The sequence below is a fragment of the Callorhinchus milii genome, unplaced genomic scaffold, assembly GCF_018977255.1.
Source record: "Callorhinchus milii isolate IMCB2004 unplaced genomic scaffold, IMCB_Cmil_1.0 Scaffold15, whole genome shotgun sequence".
NCBI classification, from domain to species: domain Eukaryota; kingdom Metazoa; phylum Chordata; class Chondrichthyes; order Chimaeriformes; family Callorhinchidae; genus Callorhinchus; species Callorhinchus milii.
The window spans coordinates 13776350-13800011 of NW_024704756.1; the positions used below are offsets into that span (position 1 = coordinate 13776350).

The window sequence follows — 23662 nt, forward strand, 5'->3', positions numbered from 1 at the left end:
GCGCGCGCCGGAAGAAGGGGGGAGAGGGGGCGGGGCCACCACCACCAGCACCACCAGCGCTGAGAGGCCAAACCCCCAGAGCCCGAGCGTCGGTGTCGGTGTTTTTACCCCCAAAAAAAGAGGCTCTTTTTCTCTCTCTCTCTCTCCGCAAGAAATTATTATTATTATTTTTTAACCTCTCTCTCTCTCTCTCTCTTCCCCCTCTCCTCCTCTCCCCCCTCCCCTTCTCCTTCTCTCTCTCTCTCTCTTCCTTCCTTCCTTCCTTCCTTCCCCCCTCTCCCCCTATCTCTCTCTCTCTCTCTCTCCACCACTCACTTCCATCCCTTTCCCCTCTCTCATTCTCTCACTCGTTCTCACTCTCTCTCTCTCTCTCGCGCGCGTTGTACTTTTTTTCTTTACGTGACTTCCATCGGGAGGGTTTTTTTTTTGGGGGTGGGGGCGGGGGGGGGTTTTGTTGTGTTGTTGTTGTTTTTTTTAAAAAAAAACACACACACCCGACACACAACAACCAGTGAGAGAGAGAGAGAGAGAGTGAGTGAGTGAGAGAGAGAGAGAGAGAGAGAGGGGGAGGGAAAGAATATTAGAAAAAAAAGATGTCCACCCCGGCCAGAAGGCGCCTGATGAGGGATTTTAAACGGTGAGGAGAGGCTTTGGCGTGTGTTTTTACTCCTCTTCCTCCCTCTCCCTCTCCCCCCTCCTCTCCCTCCCCCCCCCCTCTCCTCCTTCTCCCTCTCTCCCCCCTTCTCTCCCCCTCTCCTCTCTCCCCCCTCTCCTCTCTCCCCTCCTCTCTCCCTCCCTCTCCCCCTCATCTCCTCCTCCTCTCCCCCCTCTCCTCCTTCTCCCCCTCCTCTCCCTCTCCCCTCCTCTCTCTCTCTCCCTCTCTCCTCTTCCCCCCTCTCCTCCTTCTCCCCCTCCTCTCTCCCCCCTCTCCTCTCTCCCCCCTCTCCTCTCTCCCTCCTCTCCCTCTCTCCCTCCTCTCCCTCTCTCCCCTCCTCTCTCCCTCCCTCTCCCTCTCTCCCCCTCATCTCCTCCTCCCCTCCTCTCCCCCCCTCTCCCCCCTCTCCTCCTTCTCCCCCTCCTCTCCCTCTCTCCCTTCCTCTCTCCCCCCTCTCCTCTCCTCTCTCCTCCCTCTCCTCTCTCCCTCCTCTCTCTCCTCTCTCCCTCCTCTCCTCTCCTCTCTCCCTCCTCTCCTCTCTCCCCCCCTCCCTCTCTCCCCCCCCTCCCTCTCTCCCTCTCTCCCCCCTCTCCTCTCCTCCCTCTCCCCCTCCTCTCCTCTCTCTCCCCCTCTCCTCTCCCCCTCTCCCCCCCTCCCCCCCTACACAACAACGACTTAACATGGCGCTCGCGTTTGACTTTTAAACATGGAAGCGCCGCTGCGGGCGGGTCAGGGAGAGGGAGTGTTTTATGTATATATATATCTATATATATATAGAAGGTTCTCACTCGGGTGGGGTCCCTCTCTGTGGTTACAGGCTGCAGGAGGACCCTCCCGCCGGGGTGAGCGGAGCGCCCTCGGAAAACAACATCATGGTGTGGAATGCGGTCATTTTCGGGTGAGTCCCTTTTCTCGCCGTTTGGCCATTGAGGGCCTCTCTCTCTGTCTCTCCCTCTCTGTCTCCCCCTCTCTGTCTCTCCCTCTATCTCTGTCTCTCCCTCTCTGTCTCCCCCTCTCTGTCTCTCCCTCTATCTCTGCTTCTCTGTCTCCCCCTCTCTCTCTGTCTCCCCCTCTCTCTGTCTCTCCCTCTCTGTCTCCCCCTCTCTGTCTCTCCCTCTATCTCTGCTTCTCTGTCTCCCCCTCTCTCTCTGTCTCCGTCTCTCTGTCTCCCCCTCTCTGTCTCTCTCTGTCTCCCCCTCTCCCTCTCTGTCTCCCCCTCTCTGTCTCTCTCTGTCTCCCCCTCTCCCTCTCTGTCTCTCTCTCTCTGTCTCTGTCTCTCTGTTTCCCCCTCTCTGTCTCTCCCTCTCTGTCTCCCCCTCTCTGTCTCTCCCTCTCTGCCTCTCCCTCTCTGTCTCCCCCTCTCTGTCTCTGTCTCTCTCTGTCTCCCCCTCTCTGTCTCTGTCTCTCTCTGTCTCCCCCTCTCTGTCTCCCCCTCTCTGTCTCTCTCCCTCTCTGTCTCTCTCCCTCTCTGTCTCTCCCTCTCTGTCTCTGTCTCCCCCTCTCTGTCTCCCCCTCTCCCTCTCTGTCTCTCCCTCTCTGTCTCTCCTTCTCTGTCTCCCCCTCTCCCTCTCTGTCTCTCCCTCTCTGTCTGTCTCTGTGTGTGTGTTTGTGTGTGTTTCTCCTCTACAGCCAGTGACTGGCCCTGTTTATTTACCAGCTTTGTTTTGTTGTTGTTGTTGTTAATTATAGGGCTGGTGGGAAGAAGGGTAAGGGGTTATATTTTTTTTGTTTATATATATTATATATGATATATAGACCGAATAATACAGTCTGTGTTGTAATAATACCTTAGACACAGTTCTGTAATTCTGGCAAAATGTATTCACACATACATATATATATATATATTATGATATATTGCTCGATATATTCTGGTGGATCCTGACTTGGATTCTTCAGACGGTTATAAAGGTATTGTTGTCACAAGCTTGCTTGTAACTCGTGTCTTTTTTTGTTTGAAAACAAATCTCCAGGCCAGAAGGAACCCCTTTTGAGGATGGTAAGTTACCCATTTTTGAAGAAAAAAAACACTAAACAACAACGTCAAGAAGATACCGGCCATTATTACAGTATTGTCTTTATCGTCAACCTTTGCTTTATTATTTCTGATCGCGAATGTCAATGTACGAAGGAGGCATCTCTGCTCTTGCAGAGCAATCTGATCCTCTGGCAGGTGGGCAATGGGTATAGAGAGGAAAAGCAAAAAAGGAAGTTTTGTAGCTTGGGAAATCTGACACAAGGATGGAGTTTACTTAATCTCGTGTTGATTCTTTCAAACAAAGATTAGCTCATTTTCTTGTAGGAAATAACATTATGGGATACAGTACATAGGTAGTTTGGGCCACTGTCATGAAGGTGGAAAGTGACCTTGATTTTTTTCGTCTAGCATTTCTTATGTTATATGTTATGTTCTTATGCCCTCATGTTTATTTTTTTTAAAAACTCGTTAAAGCAAGTGCTGAGCACTGATGTTTTCAATTTCAACAATATACATCAGTTACTCACCGCTCTTGCAACAAAAGTCACAGATTTTGTGTGTGTTTTGTGTGCAACAGTATTTCAGTCGAGGGCCATTCTCTGTAATGTTCCAACATGTTACCCCGTAAAGTGATAAAACGTTGGCCTGTGCTATGGCTGTTGTCCCATTTTACCATCTGAAGGCTAGATGCTTTCCAAGTGATTAGAGGGAATGAGAACTGTAGGGCTGATATTTCTATTAATTGTTCTTTTAATAGCAGAACCCTTTTTGTGTTGCTCATAGATGGTGGGATAACAGTTTACTAGGATGAAGGATGGTCTGTTTCCATGTTTGGGGTGGTGGGTAGGCACTTCAATATATATATATATTATATATAAACGACATGTACAAGTTTGAGAAGGGCTTCTTCAACATTCTTGATGGCAGAGTGGTGGGACTATGTTGACCCCACCTCCCCATTTCTGGATACTGTTGGGGTAACGCTGGGAAGAAGTCAGCTATCTTTTTGCCCCCAAAGGAAAGGGACTAAGAGCTGTTTGCAACTTGTCCGTCTTGTGGATCTCCTGTCGATGATTTCATTACAGCAATGATAGGCCAAGTATGTTATCATTCTGTATAGTGGCATTTGGAGAAAATGTGTGTTTAAGTTGATCAATTTTGACAGTCGTATTTACCGCATGGTTAATGTGGAACAGATGTGGATTTTGTGCTAATTTTACTTAAAATATTTGCTAACAGGACACCCTAGTGCAGTTGTTTACTTTTCTACAGCAATTCTGAAATGGCGATTATCTGTATGTGATAATGCAAAATGCAGTAAGTTTGTGAGTCCTCTACTTGTGTACAATATAGTCTGCACAGATGGTCTTACTGTGCTCACTATGTGAATCAGGAAATGACTGAAAGCAGATTGAGGTGAGGTCACTTGATTACCACTGTAAATCAAGTGGTGCTTCTTGTGTGTTGTGTTCTGTTTTATCAGAAGTCAAGTATGAATAGTCAATAAAGCTGGGGGTGGGGGATTCATTTAGTTCCCAAATGTCCTTACCAAATGTAAGGATGATTATTAGTTATAACAGATTCCATCTCTGGATTATAACAATTAGGTAGCCTGAGTAATCATCTTCAGATCAAGATCCAGATGTCACTCTGACTGCAAACTGCAGTTCATTGAAAGATTCTGATAGCGAAACTATACTTTTTTGAGATTTCAGTAAGCATTTTCCTAGTTGTTTAGATTGACTTAGTGCATCTGAAATAAACATGGGGAGGAAGTTGTATGTGTGACATTCAGTGTGAAAGTATTGCAGCAACACAGTACTCTTGCGAGGACTGGTAGAAGGGAGATTCTGTATTAACCGTGGAATCACTAATACTATTTTGTATAATTGTGAACTTAACCTAATTAGATGTCTCCCTTCTTTAAAATCTTTTCCAGGTACTTTCAAACTCACAATAGAATTCACAGAAGAATATCCAAACAAGCCACCCACAGTTAGATTTGTTTCAAAAATGTTTCACCCAAATGGTACGTGACTTACATCGCTACTGGTGTTTACTGGGAATTGTCCACTTAAGTTGGACTGTGGTAAATGATCTGCCATGTGGCTTTATTGAATAGAAAGAATAAATGTGTATTTTGTGAAGAAATAATTACATTGAGATTTGATCTGCAATCCCTTATGTCTGAACTTCAGGTGTAATTTGTTGCAACTCATTCCTAGTTTATACAGTAATGTGAATCAGAGTAACAAAATGTTGGGTGATTTGTAGGTGTGCTGAACAGCACCAAAGAGTTAGAAATGCAGGGAAACTGCCATATGTAAATGATGAAGTGCAGGGAAATTATGAAGTTGTTGGGATTGGGGTAATCATACCCAGAGCAGAAGGCTTATGCTTCGACACTGAGTTACTGCAGCTAAATAAATCCTAAGTGGAGGAAACACCGCTCTATTAGTGGCATAGAAAACGCAACGATCAGCTTGAATTTATGTATGGTGTATTTCACCAGTGCTGACCACAAAAGTTTGTGCAGGGGACATTTTTAGGGTAAGCTTTTAGAGAAAGCTACATTTATTTTGGAAGATCCATGCTGTGGAGGGGTGGTCTTGTCGACACCTTATATCAACAGCCTAATATAGAGTTCCAGAAATTGGAGGGTGGGACCTTCTTTGATCCCTGTTATTATATGACTTAACTGCAATGTACTTTGGACATTGCTAGATAGACCTCAGTGGCAGGTGCAAGAGGCAAGTGTTAGTTCTGTGCAGTGAACAACTTTCCTATTCATGAAGTTCTAATTGAGGTGAGCAAACTCTTTCAAAGGCCACTCTGGGGGCTCAGCTCTTTTGCCAAAATGCATTTTAGCATTTAATATCCACTATGTGGGCCATTTGCATTCCTAATTGAAGACTACTGTCAGCATGCTGTTTGCCTCATTTCAAAAGGCTGAATTATTAAGTACTGCACTATTGTTTTATAAGTCTGGAAGATAAGTTCTAGTTAGTTCGATATGAAGAACACAAAATGCTGTTAACATTTTAGCAGAGTAGTTTTCAAAGAGAGGTTCTTTTCAAATCAACTTGTGGCCGTTGTAACTTTTTTTTATAAACTTGACATGCTGTTATGCTTTCTTAGTCTACGCAGACGGCAGTATATGTCTGGATATACTGCAGAATCGTTGGAGTCCAACTTATGATGTGTCTTCAATCTTAACATCTATACAGGTAATTTTAAGATTGATTTTATTAACATAAAATAGTTTCTTTTTCACCCAAAGCCAAGCTGGAAGCTTGCTTCTGGGACCTTTAAGTTCTACAAAAACTTACTTTTATACAACTCCTTTCATGGTGGGAGGATGTGCTTTTACATAGTCAACTAGGAGCCATCCCTGGAGTTGGGTGGGGGGGAGGGAAGGGAGGGAGGGAGGGGGCTGTAGTGTAGAAACTAGTCATTGGTACTGCTCTTTTCTTCTGTTCTCCCACCCCCCAAAAAAAAATCCTGCTCTCAGAAAGAAGGGCCCACTTTATGTATAATTGAGAACTCTGGTGACATTGTAGACCCATTATCCTGTGTGGCATCAGATGTCAGGAGTCCTGTTGTGCAGCACCACAGGTCAGGTTTTTAATGCATATTTTGATCAACCTGCACATATAAATACCCTTTGCCCATATGAGGGGAAAATTATTGGGGACACTTATTTTGAGGTTGGTTCTGTACCCAAGCTTTCATGGCTAGGATCCATTGTCCACCCAATAAAGGGCCTCACCTGAACTGACTCATGTCCCTCCCACCCACCCCCGATAAGTTAAAGGAAATTCTGTTTTTTTTTTCTGCCCATGTTCCTTGTGGGAGCTCAAAACTTTCCAGACTCTCGAAAGAATTTTTTTTCTGAAAATAGTTCTAATTACAATATGTTTATGATTACAAATGTTGTAACTGTTCTGGGTATTTTGTTTTGTTTGCTTTTTTTTCCCCCCAACAGTCATTACTGGATGAACCAAATCCAAATAGTCCAGCCAATAGTCAGGCTGCACAGCTCTACCAGGAGAACAAACGGGAGTATGAGAAGCGGGTATCTGCAATAGTGGAACAGAGCTGGCGGGACTGTTGACCCTGCCTAGTGCCTACGAACACTGTCAGGTCATGAGAACCATGAAGCGTCTCGAGTCCTTCTCGTTCTAGCATCATCACATTACATACTTTGTTTCAAGCTAAGCTGCTACAGTGCTGCCACCCACTGAAGCCTTTTTCCCCTGGACGTTGTCAAAAAAAAATACCCACATGTTGATGTGCTTGTACTGTACCTGGGGTACTTGCCAAGTAAATTTTCAATTTCACTCGATTCTGGTCATCCTCCTTTGCTGGTGGTGTTTAATAGCCCATCTTGGCTAGTGTCTGGCTGAGGTACACTGTAGTATATACAGTGACATTTGCGTAGTTTAGGTACAGACCAGTGAAAAGGATTTTTCTAGGTTTGGAGACACTGCTGTAGCACTGATCTGCTTAGCCACACCTGTCAAGTGGGTTAGTTACTTCTGTTTGTACAACAGACGTGCATTTCTCCTCTGAAGCAGGCACTGTAGTTCTTGATATTAAAAAAAAATCTTTTTGCAGAAGGTGCTAGTCTATTTTTAGAAAAAATTTTAAGTCTGGGGTACTGGCTTTTGGCTGGGTGGTCACTCTGGTGACAGTGTTTCTAGTTCTCTGTAGTTGTTCTTGTGAGCGTGCGTGTATGAGTTTTTGCTACATGCTTTGTTTTTTTTTCCTCCCCCGCCCCCAATTAAAATGAAGTGCTTTCATTTTCTTATCAAGTACAGCCACCAATACTCTCACTTAGTCAAGTTAGACCAAACTTGTATATTCAGATGCCTATTGCAGTGATGTGGAGAGATCCTGTACCTTGTATTGTCTGATGTCCTGAAGTACCCTTTTCTGCACATTAGTCTTTTGAAGTGACAGTATAACTTTGCACTATAGTAACCCATGTAAGAAACTGTACATTTTCTCACTACTTGTAAATAAAACTGCAACCTTACTGGCAGCATCTTGTGTAACTAAACTTGCAAACTGAATCGCAGCAAATGGAAACCCGGACCCAGTATAATAACTAGGGTAAAGTTCAATTATGTGTGAACGACTTGCATTCATTTAGCACCCTTCATGTGGGATAGTGCCTCAGAGTGCTGCACAGTTGGATGCTGTGCAAGGGAGAGGTAACCATAGGTGTGGTCAATGACAGTCCTTAAAATAAGATTTAAAGATAAGAGGGGGCAAGGTGGAGAGATTGAGGCAGGGGCATAGTGGATGAAGGCATAGGTAACAATGGTGGCGGAGACTGGTGTTAGAAGAGAAAATAACACTGATTATTCCCTACATGGGTAAAGAGTTTCCTGAACCTCACTGATTGGGCACAGGGTAAGATAAACTCCTGCGAGAACCTACACAATGCAAATCAGCACCTCAAGAGAGAACTGCCACTGTTTTCTTCAAAAATGTGTTGGAATTCTTTGAAGCAATGAATAGAGGGTCACAAATAAATTTCAGCCTCCTCAGCAGAAACTCATGCAGCTGCTCCTGAGATTAAAGAAAACAAGGAGCAACATTCATAGAACAATGCAAAAAATGCAGAATTTAGATATCAGCCTAAATCCATTGGAGTAGTTTTATTTTAAAAAGGCCTCCAAGCAAAATCATAAGAAATGTCAATGCTTTAGTGATGTAAGATTGCACTGAAGTCTCAGACTTGGAACAAGAAACCTGGTTTGATTTAAGCTCTTCACTAACAGGTCTTTTCTTTGACAGGCATGGTGGAACTTCAGCTGTAAACTCTTATAAATAACTCACAAAAAAGTGAGTTGGCATTTACAGAGAAGTTCAATGAGATTTCATACCCAGAAGCTTCCACCAAACCCAAATCTTACACCCTGGAAGTCACTAACCAGACTGGGTACCACACAGCTATCTATAGTGGAAGTTTTATCCAATAATAACCCTGGCTGCAGTAAGCTCTGGTCTGCCCTACCCAGCTTCTTAGAGGTCAGTGAGAATTGTCTGGTCGTCAAAGATAGCAGAAGAAATATCAGCCACTGCCCTTCTGCTTCTGTTGCACAGCATTGTTCAATCAAGTACTAATGTAATTGAACAGTATTGCAGGATATTGGCATTCCACTCAATTGTCACTTGTTCAAACTCCAGTACATTGGGTTGTTTCAATGTTCCTAAGGTAAATATTGTTTTAAACAAAGTAATTGATTTCTACAAGACTGGGTGTGCAGGCAGGGGTGGAAATCCATGTGCACCAGGATTAAGGTCCTTAATTAAGCACTTATTTGACTTCATGAGGTCATGTGTAGTCCCTGCTCGGTTTGTACCGGTTCAATGTCAACACACAAAGGCACAAGTATAAACTACCCCACGAGATGAACAGATTGATACACATCTGCTGCCAGATTACGTTATTAAGGACATTAAGGCTCTGGGCTGGATCATTTTATTATTCATAATGAATGTAGTATATAAAATTAAATTACAATTCTGTTCAATTCGTGATTTATCTGCCCCATGCTTTATAGAAGATATACAAATGTCTATTATATTTTGTTCAAACTTTCAACTGTTCCCATCCATTACATCCACCAACTTGGTTACATACTCAAATTCTGCCAGAGAACAGAACAAGCTCCGCTACTTGTAATTTGATACTCCTTTCATCCTTAGTTATCAAATATCAGAAATCAAGAATATATGATCAAGCAACTGAAAAGACTACATTTTGTAATTCCCTCGGTTTGGCTTGGAGACCAAATACCCAGCTGAACAACACAATGTAGTTCATCAGTCAAATGATTGACCCATTTAAACATACGCACGCATTTGGAGATTCATATTTTTAACACTCCTAGACTTGATCCATTTTATGACAGCTTCAAAGCACTTTGTCAGGCTCTCTCCTGAGACCAGTAATTAGGACTGGAAACCAATGACTATTAAAATTAGGTATTTCAGATAGTAATTAACAGTGGATCTGCAGCATTTTTGCTTTAAATTTTCAGACCTTGCATCAATTGACTCGTGTTTATTCCTAGCTACCTACTCAGAATGGCATTCCCCTTTGCACACCAGCTTTGGGTGACTTGGGATTCATGATCGGTTAGCTGAATTTTACAATCTGATATTCGCAAACCCAAATTAACACAACAATCAATGTTGTAAATATTGCAAATTAGACTAATATAAACAGACCTAATATACAATACTGAAGCACATATTAGCAGCTTATATTTGATGCTTTAGCTTTTTTTAAAAAAATGTTTAATGATTATCTTTACGATATTCAAGATAACAGTGCATCAAATGTTTATACCCAATGTGGAATTTTGTACTTTGCAGATAAAAATAAACAATTTTGGCCAGCTTCAGCAACCTTAAGATAGCACTGCAATGTATCTTTGTATCGTTTAGCTCCAAATGAATTACATCATCACCGAGAAACAACATTGGAGGATGACCTGAAGTGTTTCTCCCTATCCATCAGCAGGTGTCTGACTCACTCTCAGTATTCTTCTTGTGCTACATCAATGCAGTTTGTTTTCTCTTTCCACACGACAGGGATGGCATTATTGGTAGACAGCAGGCATAAGCCCAAGTCCCACCACTCTGTGCCAGTAAATCATCCTGTTGTGCTGCTCGATAGGCACCAGAAAAGCAATGGTTCTTTTCTAATCTCTGGCCTACCCTCATCCAACTTTCTCTATTGCCAGCATTCTAACAAATGCATCTTTCTATCTGAGCCACTTGGCATAAACTGTGGCTACATGTCCCTTGTAAAAGAGCAAGGGGTGAAAAATCAATTGTTTTTATTGTAATGTGATGCATTTAAACACAGTGAACAGAAGGACCCCATTAGTTTACCTTTAAATCTAATGGCAACCCGAATGATGGATCACTGAGGAAGGAAACTCTGAGCAAGATAAATGCAATTTCTTAAAAACTTACCGAAGAATAGCCTTTTTACTTTAAATTCAACCCAGCCAAGTCGAGTATAAAATTTACCAAACGCATTAATAATCCTGAAACTATGGAGCTTTGAAGAAGCAAAACTTGACATTAACTGTTGACCTATTCTGCCTCCTAGGAAGGTACTGCACATCCTAACCCTCTGCATTTTTTAAAAAAATCTAATGTCCCTTTTGCTTCTTTGGTAATTATCTTAAAATTGGTATCCCCTAGTCTCAGACTCACCTCTTTTACTGTAGAAATATCTTAAATCCCATTGTTTCCTCTAAGCCAGAGTCCAAAGCACATGCAGCTTGCCCATGCCTTGTAGGGCAAATGTTGTTTTGACTCCGATGGAAGAAACTCAACTTCCACTTTGGGAGCAAGATAGTTAGCATCTTCCACATTACATGATGGGAATCTACCAGCAGAGAACAAATATGGTTAGTAGATCAAAATATGACCCTCCTATTGCAGTTCAACTGGTGGTTCTTAAAACGAGTCAACATTGCATGTGCATAAGTCTAAAATATCAGTGATATTTGACTGAGTACACATTACTGGATATGGGTCTAGTAAGAACCAGACCGACATTTAAAGAATTGTATTTGGGAACCAAATAGGATATTAAGATTCTGAGGCAGATTAAGAACTTGAACTAGCTACAATTTAATACTTCCTTATTGTTCAAATATTACACCATGGAAGAATCTGAACCAGGAAATAGAACTGGTTGTTCATTTGCAAAGTTTCCCCGGATGGTGAAGTCACTGTAGCAGCACTGAAACTAAAGATAAAATAGTTAATATGAATAATTTTTGGACAATAATTTGCCATCCAGCTTTCTAATAAGAACCTGTATTTAAAAGGATTTTGAAGACAGTGTGTAAGGGGTACATGACAAACTTAAAGAGAAATAGAAAGTAGAAATAAAGAAAAAATGCAGATCCTAGATCTGAAACAAAATAAAAAAACTAAAATCTGAAAAAGAAATAATAGATTGGAGTTTGGGACTCAGCATTTCAATAGAACAAATCTGAAGAAATGAACAATATTGAATAGCAGTTGTTAAGATCAACCGTCATAATTTTAATGTGATTCCCCTTCCTTTTAAACTGAGATAAAACATAACATAAAATCGTTAAGAGAGTTTGCGGTTAGTCATTTCAACAGTGGCATAGTTTATTACCTTTTTTGTAAATAACACAAACAAACAATTATTCTTAGACTATGAAAAAGTGATGCAGGAACACTAAGACCCAGTCCATTTGTGATGCCTTGTTCTGAACAGCTACCTCACCTCATGACAACTGTAAATAAACTTCTATTGCAATCAGAAATCATTTACAATAACTGAAAACTGAATTCAGATTACTGGACAAAAGTTTGAAGAAAGCTGCACATAAATAAAAATTAGGTGGCGTTTTGCATCAATATGAACAGCCTGGCACTACCAATTCAAATCGGCCAACCTGTCCTTCCTGCACAAGCTGGTTCATAATATCATCAACACGTACTTTTCTGCTCACAACTAGATAGCGCTCCCTTCCTTTTCCATAGGATTTACTCTTGAGGCCATATTTGGCAGCTATCTGATGGATCTGCATCCTCTCGTCGTTGTTCAGCTCCTTGGAGAAGGTCAGCTCATCCTGCCTATCTGAGCGGGCGTAATTTCTGATAAGGTCTTCTATATCTCGCTTATTTAATTTAGAATTACCCTTGGCCATCTCTAAACCCAGGCCTTCCCTCCTAAACTGTTCTTTTACCATGATTGGTTCTGCAATACCCTCACCTTCTTTACCTAAGCCACCCCCCTTCCAACCCATTTTCCGTAAAAGCTGATTGCCAATGTTATCCTCTGTGATCTTTTGTTTAAGAGCTTCCTCCGCTGACCGTCCGAGAATTGCACTTCTGGAGATGGCTGCGTCAGCGTTTCCTGGTTTGCTTGATTTCACAATGGGTTGGGTTTGCCTCAGGATGTCCAGAGCCTTGTCTGCTGCTGTGTGCTTCACCAGCTTCTTGGTTCCGTAAGCCTCGGCAATAAAATGATCTTCTATAAAAACACGACACTGCCAAACTTGATTGGGTGTCTGTTGAAACTTGTAATCCACCGCCATTCTGTTGAATTGAGCAGAATTGTTAAGAATGCACACAGCATTTTTCGCAGTCTCTAAAATGACAAATTCAGTCCAGTGTCGCTTTTTGTAATCCTTCGTATGCAGGTGGCTCGGCTTGGATTCACTTGTTTTACTGCTCGGGTCCTTGCTTGGCATTTTTTCATCGGGCTTTTTGAGAGCTGGAGGAATGTCATTTCGAGTTGTGTTCTTTTCGCACAATACTAAGTCATCGATGTAACTGGTTTTACACTTGCGCTTCATAAGCTCAACTACCACATCTTTAAAGAACAATTTTAAGGCTTGCTCAGAAGCCCTATCTCTTGCTCCAATTTTGCTGCCTGCATAGCCTGTAGATAAGTAAACACCCTGGCACCTCAACTCACAGGCATAGCCGTCACTTAACATTTTCTTATTTCTTGGGACATCAGCTGGAGGAATTTCCTTCAGCGAGACATAGAAATATTGAGGATTTGTTTTACACGTCTGGATGCAGTTGCTTAGTACATCACTGTGATTCAACTGGTTACTGAAGCCCCCAATGGTACTAAGCTTCCTGGAAACAGCTATCTGGAGCATGTTAAAAAAGTGCTGTTTGTTCTTTATCGCAGATGGAGAAAGTCCATCAGTTGAAGACTCGTCTAACAAAGATGTGAGGGATCCTGATTTTGCCGACTTACTGGCACTTTTCTTGGAAGACTTCCTACCCTTTGACTTTTTGGTCTGAGTGAAGCCCAGACCCTTGTAGCCTTGCTTATTTCCAACTGCAGGTTTAGAAAAATCTGGTCCTTTCATCGTTGGATAACGCTCTGATGGATTGGAATGATAAGCTTCATACTTTGCACAATAGTTTTCTTGTATTTTAGACATGTAACTGCTCAGGGAACCTAACCCTTTCATGCAATTGCTACCTTTGCTCTCATTTGCACCTCCAAAGACGCCTTTGTAGAAAGTGTCATAATCAAATGAATTCTTAGGAGTGGCAGAAAACAGTGGGCCATTTACACTTTTGTTACAATTGTCCACATCATAAATTGGAGAAGATTCTGCCTTTGTTGTGTTCTTCTCCTCTTTAATGGAGATCTGTGAAGGTAATACAACATCGTCCATATCTGCCCAGCGTCGAGGACGGTCAGTTTCGTCTATATCCAGGATTTCATCCTCCTTGATGCTGCTGCTGACAAATGTAACTGGCTCAAAACGAAATCTGGGACGGAATAATGGGGGCTTCCGTTTTGCAGTTGGATCTTCACCTGAAATCATACAATAAGTTAGATAGTGTGTGCCAAGAATTACTACAAATTTACACTTTTATTGCCTCAAACTGTTGATCAACGAATAAAAATAATGAATGATCCATTGTCCTTATGAGAAAAGATTATTGTTTTCCTTAATGTTCCCTTATCAAGCTTTTAATTTTGTATATAGTTGTATCAGGTAAATAATGTAAAAATATATTATTAGCTTCATATTGTTCAGTAATTTGAATCACAATGCGTTGCTTAGCGAGGGAAATATCTACAACAACAAATGTAAGTTATATAGTGCCTCTCTTTACAGCCTACTGTACTGCAGGAATTTAACTTGTGTGTCCGTCTTCCACTGCTAGCTTCAAAATGGGGCACCTCCCACTGCTTCTCTGAAGGCATCACACATAGAAATAAAGACACCACTCGGAGAAGCAACAGCTCTGTATCAGGGAATTATACCAGGCACTTCTCCAGTTTGATTGTCCACATTATCTCAGATTCAAGCGCATTTAAGAGGTTATTTAAGCAAGACAAACACAAGTCACACTGGCTTTTTGTATACATATACATAAAATACATATTCTTCATTTCACATATTCAGGTGCAACTTGATGCGGATCAATTCCTTCCTTTATAGTACAAAATACAAGCGTCCAAGTTTCCATTTTGTCAAACTAAAATATGTACACCAGTAAGAAAGGATTTGTTTTGCTAAAGCATACGGAGAGAGAATATGCTTTAAGTATAAACATAGTAAAGTGGCAGATGCTTTGCACATTGTCTGCACTGATATTCCTGTCAGAACCAGACAAAATGAGACTCTGGTAACATCGAGGGAGGTGCAACAACAACAACAAGATTCCATTTATAGAGCGCCTTTCACGTCGGGAGGACGTCCCAAGGTGCTGGACAGGTAGCTTGCAGCACGTAACGAGGTTTGTTTCCAAATGCTGCAATCCAGAATGAGAGAGTGACCTGGTATCAATGAGGAACACCCCTAACTGCCTGTATATGGCGTGATTCCCCCCCTCCGCAGGGGTGCAGAAGGGGGATAAAGACAAATGAAGAGAAGAGGATTGATGTTTTTATATTGTATGTTTGAGGAAGTAAGGTAAACTGAAGAGAGGCGGGAATTATGGTGAACATACTTAACTGTATCCCAAATTAAAGTTACACTCTAAACACACCATTAAAAGATCTTCAATATTCTCTTTCTAAAAGTCTAATCGAAAAGATACCATAAATACCAGATGTTAGGTTATCACTTTATGTTAACAAGACAGGAAAAACCCATGAGTGTCCCCAGTTTGATTTTGGCCACAAGTAAAGATTAAGCCAGACATTACTGCACCACCTTGGTTTCTGAAACTTGGGTTCAGAAGGTTTTAAATCCTGCACATACCTAAAGTGTTATTGCCAACATATGTTGCACCACTCTCTACATCTGAACTGTTACAGTGGACGATGTCATGCGTTGAATGGACAGTGGAGCAGGGCTGAGATTCAACCCGTGACATCAATTTGAACACTGAGAACAGGGGAGGAAATGTACATTTAACAATAAATGCGTACATTTTAAGATTCAAACATTTAAACATTTTTGAACGGGATCAACTTACTTGTCAAAAAGTTTCCACTAGAAATTTAGACAGGGATGCATTTTATGAGCTGAATTTTATTTTTGTTACAAGAATAAATTTAACCAGTTTTAATGTATGTATCTCAATACTGGGCGGCGCAACAAACTATCTCTCCATCTCTGGGTCAAAGGCAGTCCAGACTTACGGGAAGAATGTCATACCCTCTTTTCCAGCAAGGTTCAACATTTTGGAATTCTCTAGCGAGTTCTTACTAGACGCATGTCAACATTGAGTTGTCCACAATTTTGCAAATTTCTCACAAGGTCTAGTGTGATGGTTGCTGTGAAACAAATATTACTCATTTAGTGTTGAGTACTTTTCTGAGGTCACGGTTCTTGGAACGGAGCATAGAGAGCTCAATCCTGCATCTTCTTTGTACAATACCTAACTTCAGAAAGCATGATGGAGATCCCGGATGTAAACTGAGAAAATTGTCCCGTTTCCCACCATTAACAACTTTTATGGAGTTCAGAAATTCAGCCCAAAATGCAAATCAAGGCACCAGGCAAAAATAAACTTCACTTGCCATTGTCTTCACCCTTGGATCTCTTATTGGTGGTGGTCCCAGGAACCAACTCATATGATCCCATGTCACCAACATCAATGCCTTCTGCCATCTGAAAGACCTTTTCCATAAGGTCTGGGCTGTACCTATTAGTAAAGAGAAATATGTTAAGTCTGCATGCACTGGTTCCTTCCCATGAGTATTTCCAGCATTTCTCCCTTCTTGATATTGTGCTACAATTCTAACCTACCAATTAACATATTACAATGCCTCTGTGCAAGAAAGCAATTGAAGTTGCATATAAAAGATATGCCTTACAGAAGAAAGGTCAACTGCTAGGACATCTGGCATGAAATGTTTGTTTAAAAAAAAGCAACAAAAAGGGCTCATCTGCTTTGGATTTCTCTCACCTCCTCTTCCCCTCCCATCCCAAGCTGTGCTAGCCTCTACTGAGTCGCTGACATAGCCAACTCAATAAAGACTCCTCCACAGAATCAGCTTAATACTCTCCTTGGTTAAATAACCAGGCTTTTAGGGGGAGGCACCTTCATCCAGTTGACTCAGCTGAGACAAGTAAACATGTCCTTCAAGGGGAGATATGCGTGCAAATGTCCGCCAAACCTGGCATCTAAATTTAGGTTTCCCATTGAGGTCCAACTCCTTGAAAGGCATGGGACACCAGCATGCAAAATGGTGCTTCCCCTCAAGGAGGAAAAAAAGAAAAACAGAGGAAGTCACCCCAAGTCTCTTTTGCACACAACCTAGTGGCCATCTTCAGAGCTGGATCAGTGGTTGTCTGGGAGCAGGTCATTGCCCATCCCCTTGGCTGTAAATATACGTGACAGGGTAGGTGGTATATGAGAAAAATAATTTTCAAAATAAAAAGTAAAATCAAAGTAAAATCCTACCACGAGGATTTTACTTTAATCTTACTTTTTATTTTGAAAATTATTTTTCTCATATTGGCCGAGATCAACTAACTTGTAACAGACCAAAGATGGAAACTACAATCTCCCTCTGAATGGTTCAAGTACCGCAGCATTCAATGCATTACTCACTGACCAATATAGAGAGGAAGATTCTAGTTTCGATCCATGGTTAATGTTGATTTGGCTGATCTTGCCCAAGGGTGTAGGCCTTGAAATATGGTTTAAAATAGGGAAATAGAAAAACAAGTGAAATCAGCCAAGGTTACCACGATCCAGTGACTCCTCTGAAAAGTGCACAAGTGTGGAAGTTGGGCAAGGACAAAATCGAGCTCAACTGCGATGCCTCCCCCCCATGGTCAAATAACCTGCCAACACTCACTGTTAGGCTCACACATGAAGAATGGCCACTTGTGGGTGAGGTACCGGAGGGCTGCTGGCGCCCATGGAATCGTACCCCAGCATGAGTCAGCACCTTCAGGAGAGGAGGGGGGAAAAGAGATAAAAGAATAATATGTTCATGTCACGCTCTTCTATCATCTATTTAATATCAAGGCAATCCAAAAAAAAGTCACAAGGAATATAGGATGTTACTGGCGTTCATGTAAAATACCACCTACATGGAGAAATATTCCGTTCAATTAGCAAAGTGATTTGGGCTTTCCTTTGGGGCAGGGCGAGGAAGAGGAGCAAAATTGTTGTGAACTCTATTAGTGATCCCAATTCCAGCGTTTATGATCAAGACACAAAAAGGATTGTAAGAAAGGGAAGGAAAATTAAAACAAGATTTATAATTTACCGTGTTGATTAAGTACAGACATCTCTATATTGCAAGGGCACAAGTAAAACAATATGCGGGCATACCCAACAGAAATTTGACTGTACTGTCAATCTTGTACTGAACCATGTAAATCAGGCACAGTATTTATTATAATTCAGCCAACATAGAACATAACTGCCAAAGCATTTCTAGTGAAGATGTCATGGTTTACGAGTACTGTATTTTATATAGCCACATTTTGAGTCCACCTTAATGACATGAGCAAAACTGCTCACACACCTTTAGTACAAATTATTCTTGCTCTTTTTCCTTCCATCTCCAAAGTACATTAGAGATTTCACTCTCAGCCATAAATTCCTGCTTAACAACAGCCAAGATGGTAGAAATGTAGAAGTTTGGTGTCACAAATGCTAGATTTTGATATAAAAACAAAACCTATGACAATTCCAAAATGACAGCTAGAAATCGAACAAATGGATTAGTAGTATCAATAGGGAATCTTTCAGTTGTAATAGAAAATATTCTGATTATTATATATTACCAACATTGTCACTCAGATCAAAGTCCAAAGTACACGCAGAGATCAAATGTTTGAGAAAATTGTAGCCAACTTTGTGGTCTGCCATTTGCTTTTTGAACTATCCAATCTCTCCAAGTGTGTTTCTAACCTCTAATACCTAAAAGAAAATCTAAAAATATTTCCCATTCCTATAAATCATTCCATGTAAAGCTCCACTTGTGAAACTCCACTAAGATAACAACATGTTACCAGAGTAGATGAGATCAGGAACTGTCATGTGGGGAAAAGGATTATGTGAGGTGGTTAGGAAGAGTAAGGAGAAACATCTGCAATAAGAAACGGATACCTATTCTGGACCCCAAAAGAATACTTTATCTCCTGTCTTCACTTTGTATTCCATACTGATCTATGAAACGTCCCACTTCCTTTCTGAATGAGTCATGCCACATGGCATTTAACTTGGAAGACTTGTTATGAACCAATTCTGAAAGAGCTGGTGTCTGCTGCTGCTTAGATTTCACCACAAGGCAGTACAAGACAAGACCAATTTGCTAATGCAGAATAGTTTCTTTAATATAGCCCTCAACTTTTTTCATTCTTGATCAGGGAAAGTGTAAAGGCTAATAATACCAATTTGTCGTAACTTGATCATCAAGATGGGCAACCAGGGCATCTGACATCTACGAGGTGTACCATTTATCTAAAAGTAATGGATGCTATTGCTTCTTGAGGAAGAATGAAAAGGGCTCTAAACGCAACATCAGTTACCACACACAGCGTAAGCTATAGAAGTCGGTTTAAAAACATTGCTCTTCAACTCATTCTCCTTCTAATCAAGCACTCCATTCCATTAACTAATTCCTCTAAACACCACTCTCTACGTTGGAGTTTGTAACAGACAACAACAACAACAAAATTCCATGTATAGAGCGCCTTTCACGTCGGGAGGATGTCCCAAGCGCTGAACAGTCAGGTGTCGGGGTCCGAGCATGGGGATGGGGTGGTGTAGAGGTGAGGGAAGGCAGGGAGGTAGGACGGCGACCAAAGACATGATCGAAGAGAAGGGTCTTGAGACCGACCTTCAAGGAGGCAAGGGAGGAAGCGAGGTGAAGAGTTCCAGAGTGTGGGGGCAGAGCCCGGCCACCGATGGTAGGGTGGGAGACATGGAGCCCGCTGAATGGAGGGAGCGGGCAGGTTGGTTGGGAGTCAGCAGGTCAGAGAGATAGTAGGGGGCAAGGCCATGGATGGCCTTGAAAGTGAGGACGAGGATCTTGGAACACTGGGGGATGGGGAGCCAGCGAAGTCGGGCGAGGGTGGGAGTGATGGGGCCGCGGAGCCTGGTGCGCGAGAGCACACGAGCTGCAGAGATTTGGATGATTTGCAGCTTGTGAAGGGAAGAGTTGGGAAGGCCGATGAAGAGGGAGTTCCCGTAATTGAGCCTTGATGTAACAAATGCATGACGCACATTTATACAAAATTACATTTGTATAGCACCTTTCACGTCGGGAGGACGTCCCAAGGCGTTGAACCGAACTGGGGAGTGTTGAGGGCAAGAGGGGAGCAAGGAGATCGAAAGCACGGGGTGAAGAGGAAGGTCTCGAAGGAGGCCAAGGGAGAGGGCGAGGCGGAGGGACTGTGGGATGTATTTATATATTTTATATCATTTATGTTGTATCAACATATATAACAGCCATATATGTTTGGTGACAAGGACATAGACATCAAGTCGTAACGTTTCAGTGTGAGGTTGTCGACGAAGATAAGTGAAACTACAGAGCAGCTACACGTGTCGTCGATAGGACCGACTTCCACTGTTCAAACCTCCCTTTTTCGTGCGCGACAAATGCCTCCAATCGTTTTGTACCGAAAAACGCGAGGACGCGCGCGGTTTATTGTGTGGGGACGTCGTTCAAAGGCAAATTAAAAATCTGCTCTGCGCGTTTCAAAACCCGCTGCCAAACAGCAACCGGGCAACTAACTGGCAAATAACCGAGCACTTTCCCTCTCCGACGGATGTGCTGCCATTCAACAAACACCGCCCGGCCCGGCCTGGCCTGGCCTGGCCCCCCCCCCCCTCTTGATTTAATCGGGAGTTTTTTTTAAAAAAAAACGGCATCAAAAGCAAAGTTCACCCTCTGTGCAGCTTCCATCCCCCCCCCGCGTGACATCGGGAGGGACGCGATTTACTGGGAGATGGGTTTAAAAACAAAAGTGAAGCCTTCGGCGGATCTTGGGATAAATGTGTGTGTGTGTGGGGGGGGGGGGTGTGGGGGGGGGGGGGGGGGGGGGGGGGAGAGAGAGAGAGAGAGGGGAGAGACAGAGAGAATCTCAGAAACGTTACCGCAGTCGCGTTCTTTTACTACATAAAAAAAGAAAAAAAAATGAATCTCTGCCTCACCCCCATCCCCCACCCCTCCATCCCACCCCCTCCTCACCTCTTTCTCTCTCCCTCTTTACGGGTATGAAAACGTCTGAGAGAGATGCAAAATAACTCTACAAAGTTGTGTGTGTGTGTGGGGGGGGGGGGGGGGGGGCGGGAACGCAACAACAGTGAAAGAAATGACCGCGGGAACACACATATACCCCCCCAACCCCCCCTCACCCTCCCCCCACACCCCCCCTCCCCCTCATTGAGATCCGCAGGAAGATTCACTTTGGCTTCGAAATCCTCAGCGACTCAGTAAAACCGCGTCCCTCACCGACTCCATGCGGGAGGGGGGGGAGGGAGGGAAGGAAGGAAGGAGGAGGAGGTTGTGCAACAAAAGCCGAGGCCTTGGCCTCTTGTCGGGAGGGTGGAGAGAGACTTCCGTCAGCCACTCACTACACACAGACACACACACACACACTCACTCTCACTCTCTCACTCACTCACTCTCGCTCACCTACAGCCCAGAAAGATGTGGTTCGTCCAGACCACGGAGAGGGCCAGGAGCTGCTCCATCTTGCTGCCGGGGTAGGCCTGCATGTGCCTGAGGATGAACTGCCGCCGAGGCCACCAGTGCCGGTCGCTCTCCGAGAAGCTGCGGTACTGCTCCACCGGCTCGGCGCCCTGCCGCTTGTCCCTCGCCGACCACTCCATGTCCGCCGCCGACGACGACGACGCCGCCGCCGCCATCTTTACAGGCCGGCGAGCATGTCCGCCCTCTCCTCTCTAATGGGTGGTGGGGGTTGGGGGGGGGAGGGAGGGAGGGGGGTTGGGGGGGTGAGGGGTGGGCGGCCCCAAAAGCGGAGAAAACACCGAACTCGCTCGCACGCCTTCTCGCCGCGCCCCGAGTCAGCGCCGACCATTAACGCGGCCGCGCGGACCCGACCAAACCACTTTATTCATTCAAAACAGCGGCATTGTTACATGCGCCATGTAATACGTCAGGGGCCCCTCTGACAGACCGCACCGCGCTGGGGGGAGGGGGAGGGGAGGAGGGAGGGAACCGGCGGGCGGGCGGGCGGGCACCGCGGTCACAGCGCCACGCACAGCGCCCCCGCAGCGGACTGGAGGACCGAGCTCAGTACGCAACCCTACACACACACACACATACACACACGTAGACAATCAGACACGCACTCACTCACTCACTCACTTACTCACAGCGCCCCCCCGCGTACGGGAGGAGCGAGGTCAGCCCGCGCCCCCTCCGTGTGCACCACACGCCTACACAGCGCCCCCAGCAGGAGACCCGGGGTCACTGCACGGCATTCTCTTGACGCGGTGGCTTTTTAACCTTGTAATTGATTAATAATAATCATAATAACAACAATAATAACAATATGATGATGATTCAGCGGACGGTATCCACATCATGATCCGTGGGCCTTTGCTGCGCGCCCGCACTGAGCTTCACCCCCTCCCCCCCCCTGTCCTGGACCAGCTTCACTGGCTCCCCATCCCCCAGAGGATTGAGTTCAGGGTCCTTGTCCTCACCTTCTAAGCCCTCCGCGGTCTTGCTCCAACTTACCTCTGCGATCTATTAAGACTTCACCAACCCGTTCTTTCCCTCCACTCTGCAGGCACTGGCAGTGTTCTTCTTGTTGTTGTTGTACATCCGGCTCTTACTTCTTGCGTGAAATCAAATAAGAGTGCACAGCGCTGTAGTAAGTCATTTTCAGCCTAAGTAGCACATACGGGTGTTTATGACCCACATTCCCCCTCCCTCGTCTTCCTCCTCACCCCTCTGTTCCTTCAAGGCCGGTCTCAAAACCTTTCTCTTTGACCGAGCCTTCAGCTCCCCTCTCGACTCTCTTCCCCCTCCTCACTCCCTCCCTTCCCTCCCCTCACCCTGACCATTTCCCCCCTCCTCGCTCCCTCCCTTCCCTCCCCTCACCCTGACCATTTCCCCCCTCCTCGCTCCCTCCCTTCCCTCCCCTCACCCTGACCATTTCCCCCCTGCTCGGGTCATGACCCAACTGTGCAGCGCCTTGGGACGTCCTCCTGACGTGAAAGGCGCTTTATAAATGGAATCTTGTTGTTGTTGTTGTTACACGCTTCTGGGTGCATTGAGTTTCTTTTCTGCTTCAATCACAGCTGGCAAGGAGATCCACACCCTCCTGGTTCAAAGGGGTTCCTCCTGAACTCTTTTAGATCCGTTTGTGGCTATCTTATATTTACGCGCCCTTATTATGGTGTCCAACACCATCAATGTTTTTGTGGCATTATTGAAAATAAATAAATAAATAAGTGCTTTGGGACATCTCAACGACGTGATAAGGTGCTTGTATCAAATGCCAGGATTATTATTATAAATAATGATATAGAAGCATTTTGTTGATAGAGACTGGACCAACAATATTACTCTTCTGTCGTAGTTAACAATTGAGTTTTGCACAGAATTCCTGTGGTTCAGAACATTTACTCCTATTTCCTTCCTAATGTTTCTCTTTTATTATTTGTGTGAATAACTGCGCCACTCTGTTCCAATGTTCCTATCTGGTTACATCCTTGTGAACTACAAGGCAGTATAAAAATGCAAGTTTGCATGATCGAATCACACAGAAACTGTGTAGCAACCCTACACACAACAGAGTATAACGGTTTATAGTGCCTAGATTGTCAATACATCTGAAAGCAATTTGAGGGTAATCGCTGGCAAGTGAAATGGCTGTGTATTTCTGGGCAAACACAGTGGCCTATTTGTGGAAAAACAGCCATGAAGTGAAAGAGCAATTTGGAGGACTGTTGGCAGGCATACTGGAAGGAACTCCCTTCTCTTTTCAAAAGGGAATACATTCAACAGCGCCTAAAACTAGTTTAGTTGCTTGGTTCAGCTAAGCAGCTTCTGGAGCAGAAAGGCGTATACAGCA

The 23662-nt window shown here is 43.8% G+C and overlaps 2 protein-coding genes across 4 annotated transcripts; one reads left to right on the forward strand and one right to left on the reverse strand.

Annotated features, from left to right (window-relative positions):
- Positions 1-468: 468 nt before the first annotated feature.
- ube2a (ubiquitin-conjugating enzyme E2A (RAD6 homolog)) lies at positions 469-7677 on the forward strand. The gene is made up of 6 exons (XM_042340583.1): positions 469-637; positions 1473-1553; positions 2629-2654; positions 4573-4662; positions 5772-5860; positions 6619-7677. Exons 1-6 carry the CDS (start codon positions 594-596, stop codon positions 6745-6747), a joined length of 459 nt encoding a protein of 152 aa, XP_042196517.1. The 5' UTR covers positions 469-593; the 3' UTR covers positions 6748-7677.
- Positions 7678-11284: 3607 nt separating this feature from the next.
- Positions 11285-21518, reverse strand: nkrf (NFKB repressing factor). Of its 3 annotated transcripts, XM_007893163.2 has the most exons (5): positions 21250-21288; positions 17449-17541; positions 16162-16286; positions 15398-15523; positions 11285-13998 (listed from the first exon to the last, which is right to left on the reverse strand). In XM_007893163.2, exons 3-5 carry the CDS (start codon positions 16268-16270, stop codon positions 12062-12064), a joined length of 2172 nt encoding a protein of 723 aa, XP_007891354.1. In that variant the 5' UTR covers positions 16271-16286; positions 17449-17541; positions 21250-21288; the 3' UTR covers positions 11285-12061. The 3 variants fall into 3 exon arrangements, with proteins under 3 accessions (XP_007891354.1, XP_007891352.1, XP_007891353.1); XM_007893161.2 differs by lacking the exon at positions 17449-17541 and having other exon boundaries at positions 21250-21501; XM_007893162.2 differs by lacking the exons at positions 15398-15523; positions 17449-17541 and having other exon boundaries at positions 21250-21518.
- Positions 21519-23662: the final 2144 nt, after the last annotated feature.

Excerpts from the sequence above, each read along its gene's own strand:
- ube2a (XM_042340583.1), top strand. The coding sequence starts at position 594 with ATGTCCACCCCGGCCAGAAGGCGCCTGATGAGGGATTTTAAACG. Across the intron at positions 2,655-4,572 it reads AGGAACCCCTTTTGAGGATG|GTACTTTCAAACTCACAATA; the intron begins GTAAGTTACCCA and ends AATCTTTTCCAG. Across the intron at positions 4,663-5,771 it reads AAAAATGTTTCACCCAAATG|TCTACGCAGACGGCAGTATA; the intron begins GTACGTGACTTA and ends ATGCTTTCTTAG.
- nkrf (XM_007893161.2), bottom strand. The coding sequence starts at position 21,482 with ATGGCGGCGGCGGCGTCGTCGTCGTCGGCGGCGGACATGGAGTGGTCG. Across the intron at positions 16,287-21,249 it reads CACATCTTTCTGGGCTGTAG|GTACAGCCCAGACCTTATGG; the intron begins GTGAGCGAGAGT and ends CTTTACTAATAG. Across the intron at positions 13,999-15,397 it reads TGTTGGCAATAACACTTTAG|GTGAAGATCCAACTGCAAAA; the intron begins GTATGTGCAGGA and ends GTATGATTTCAG.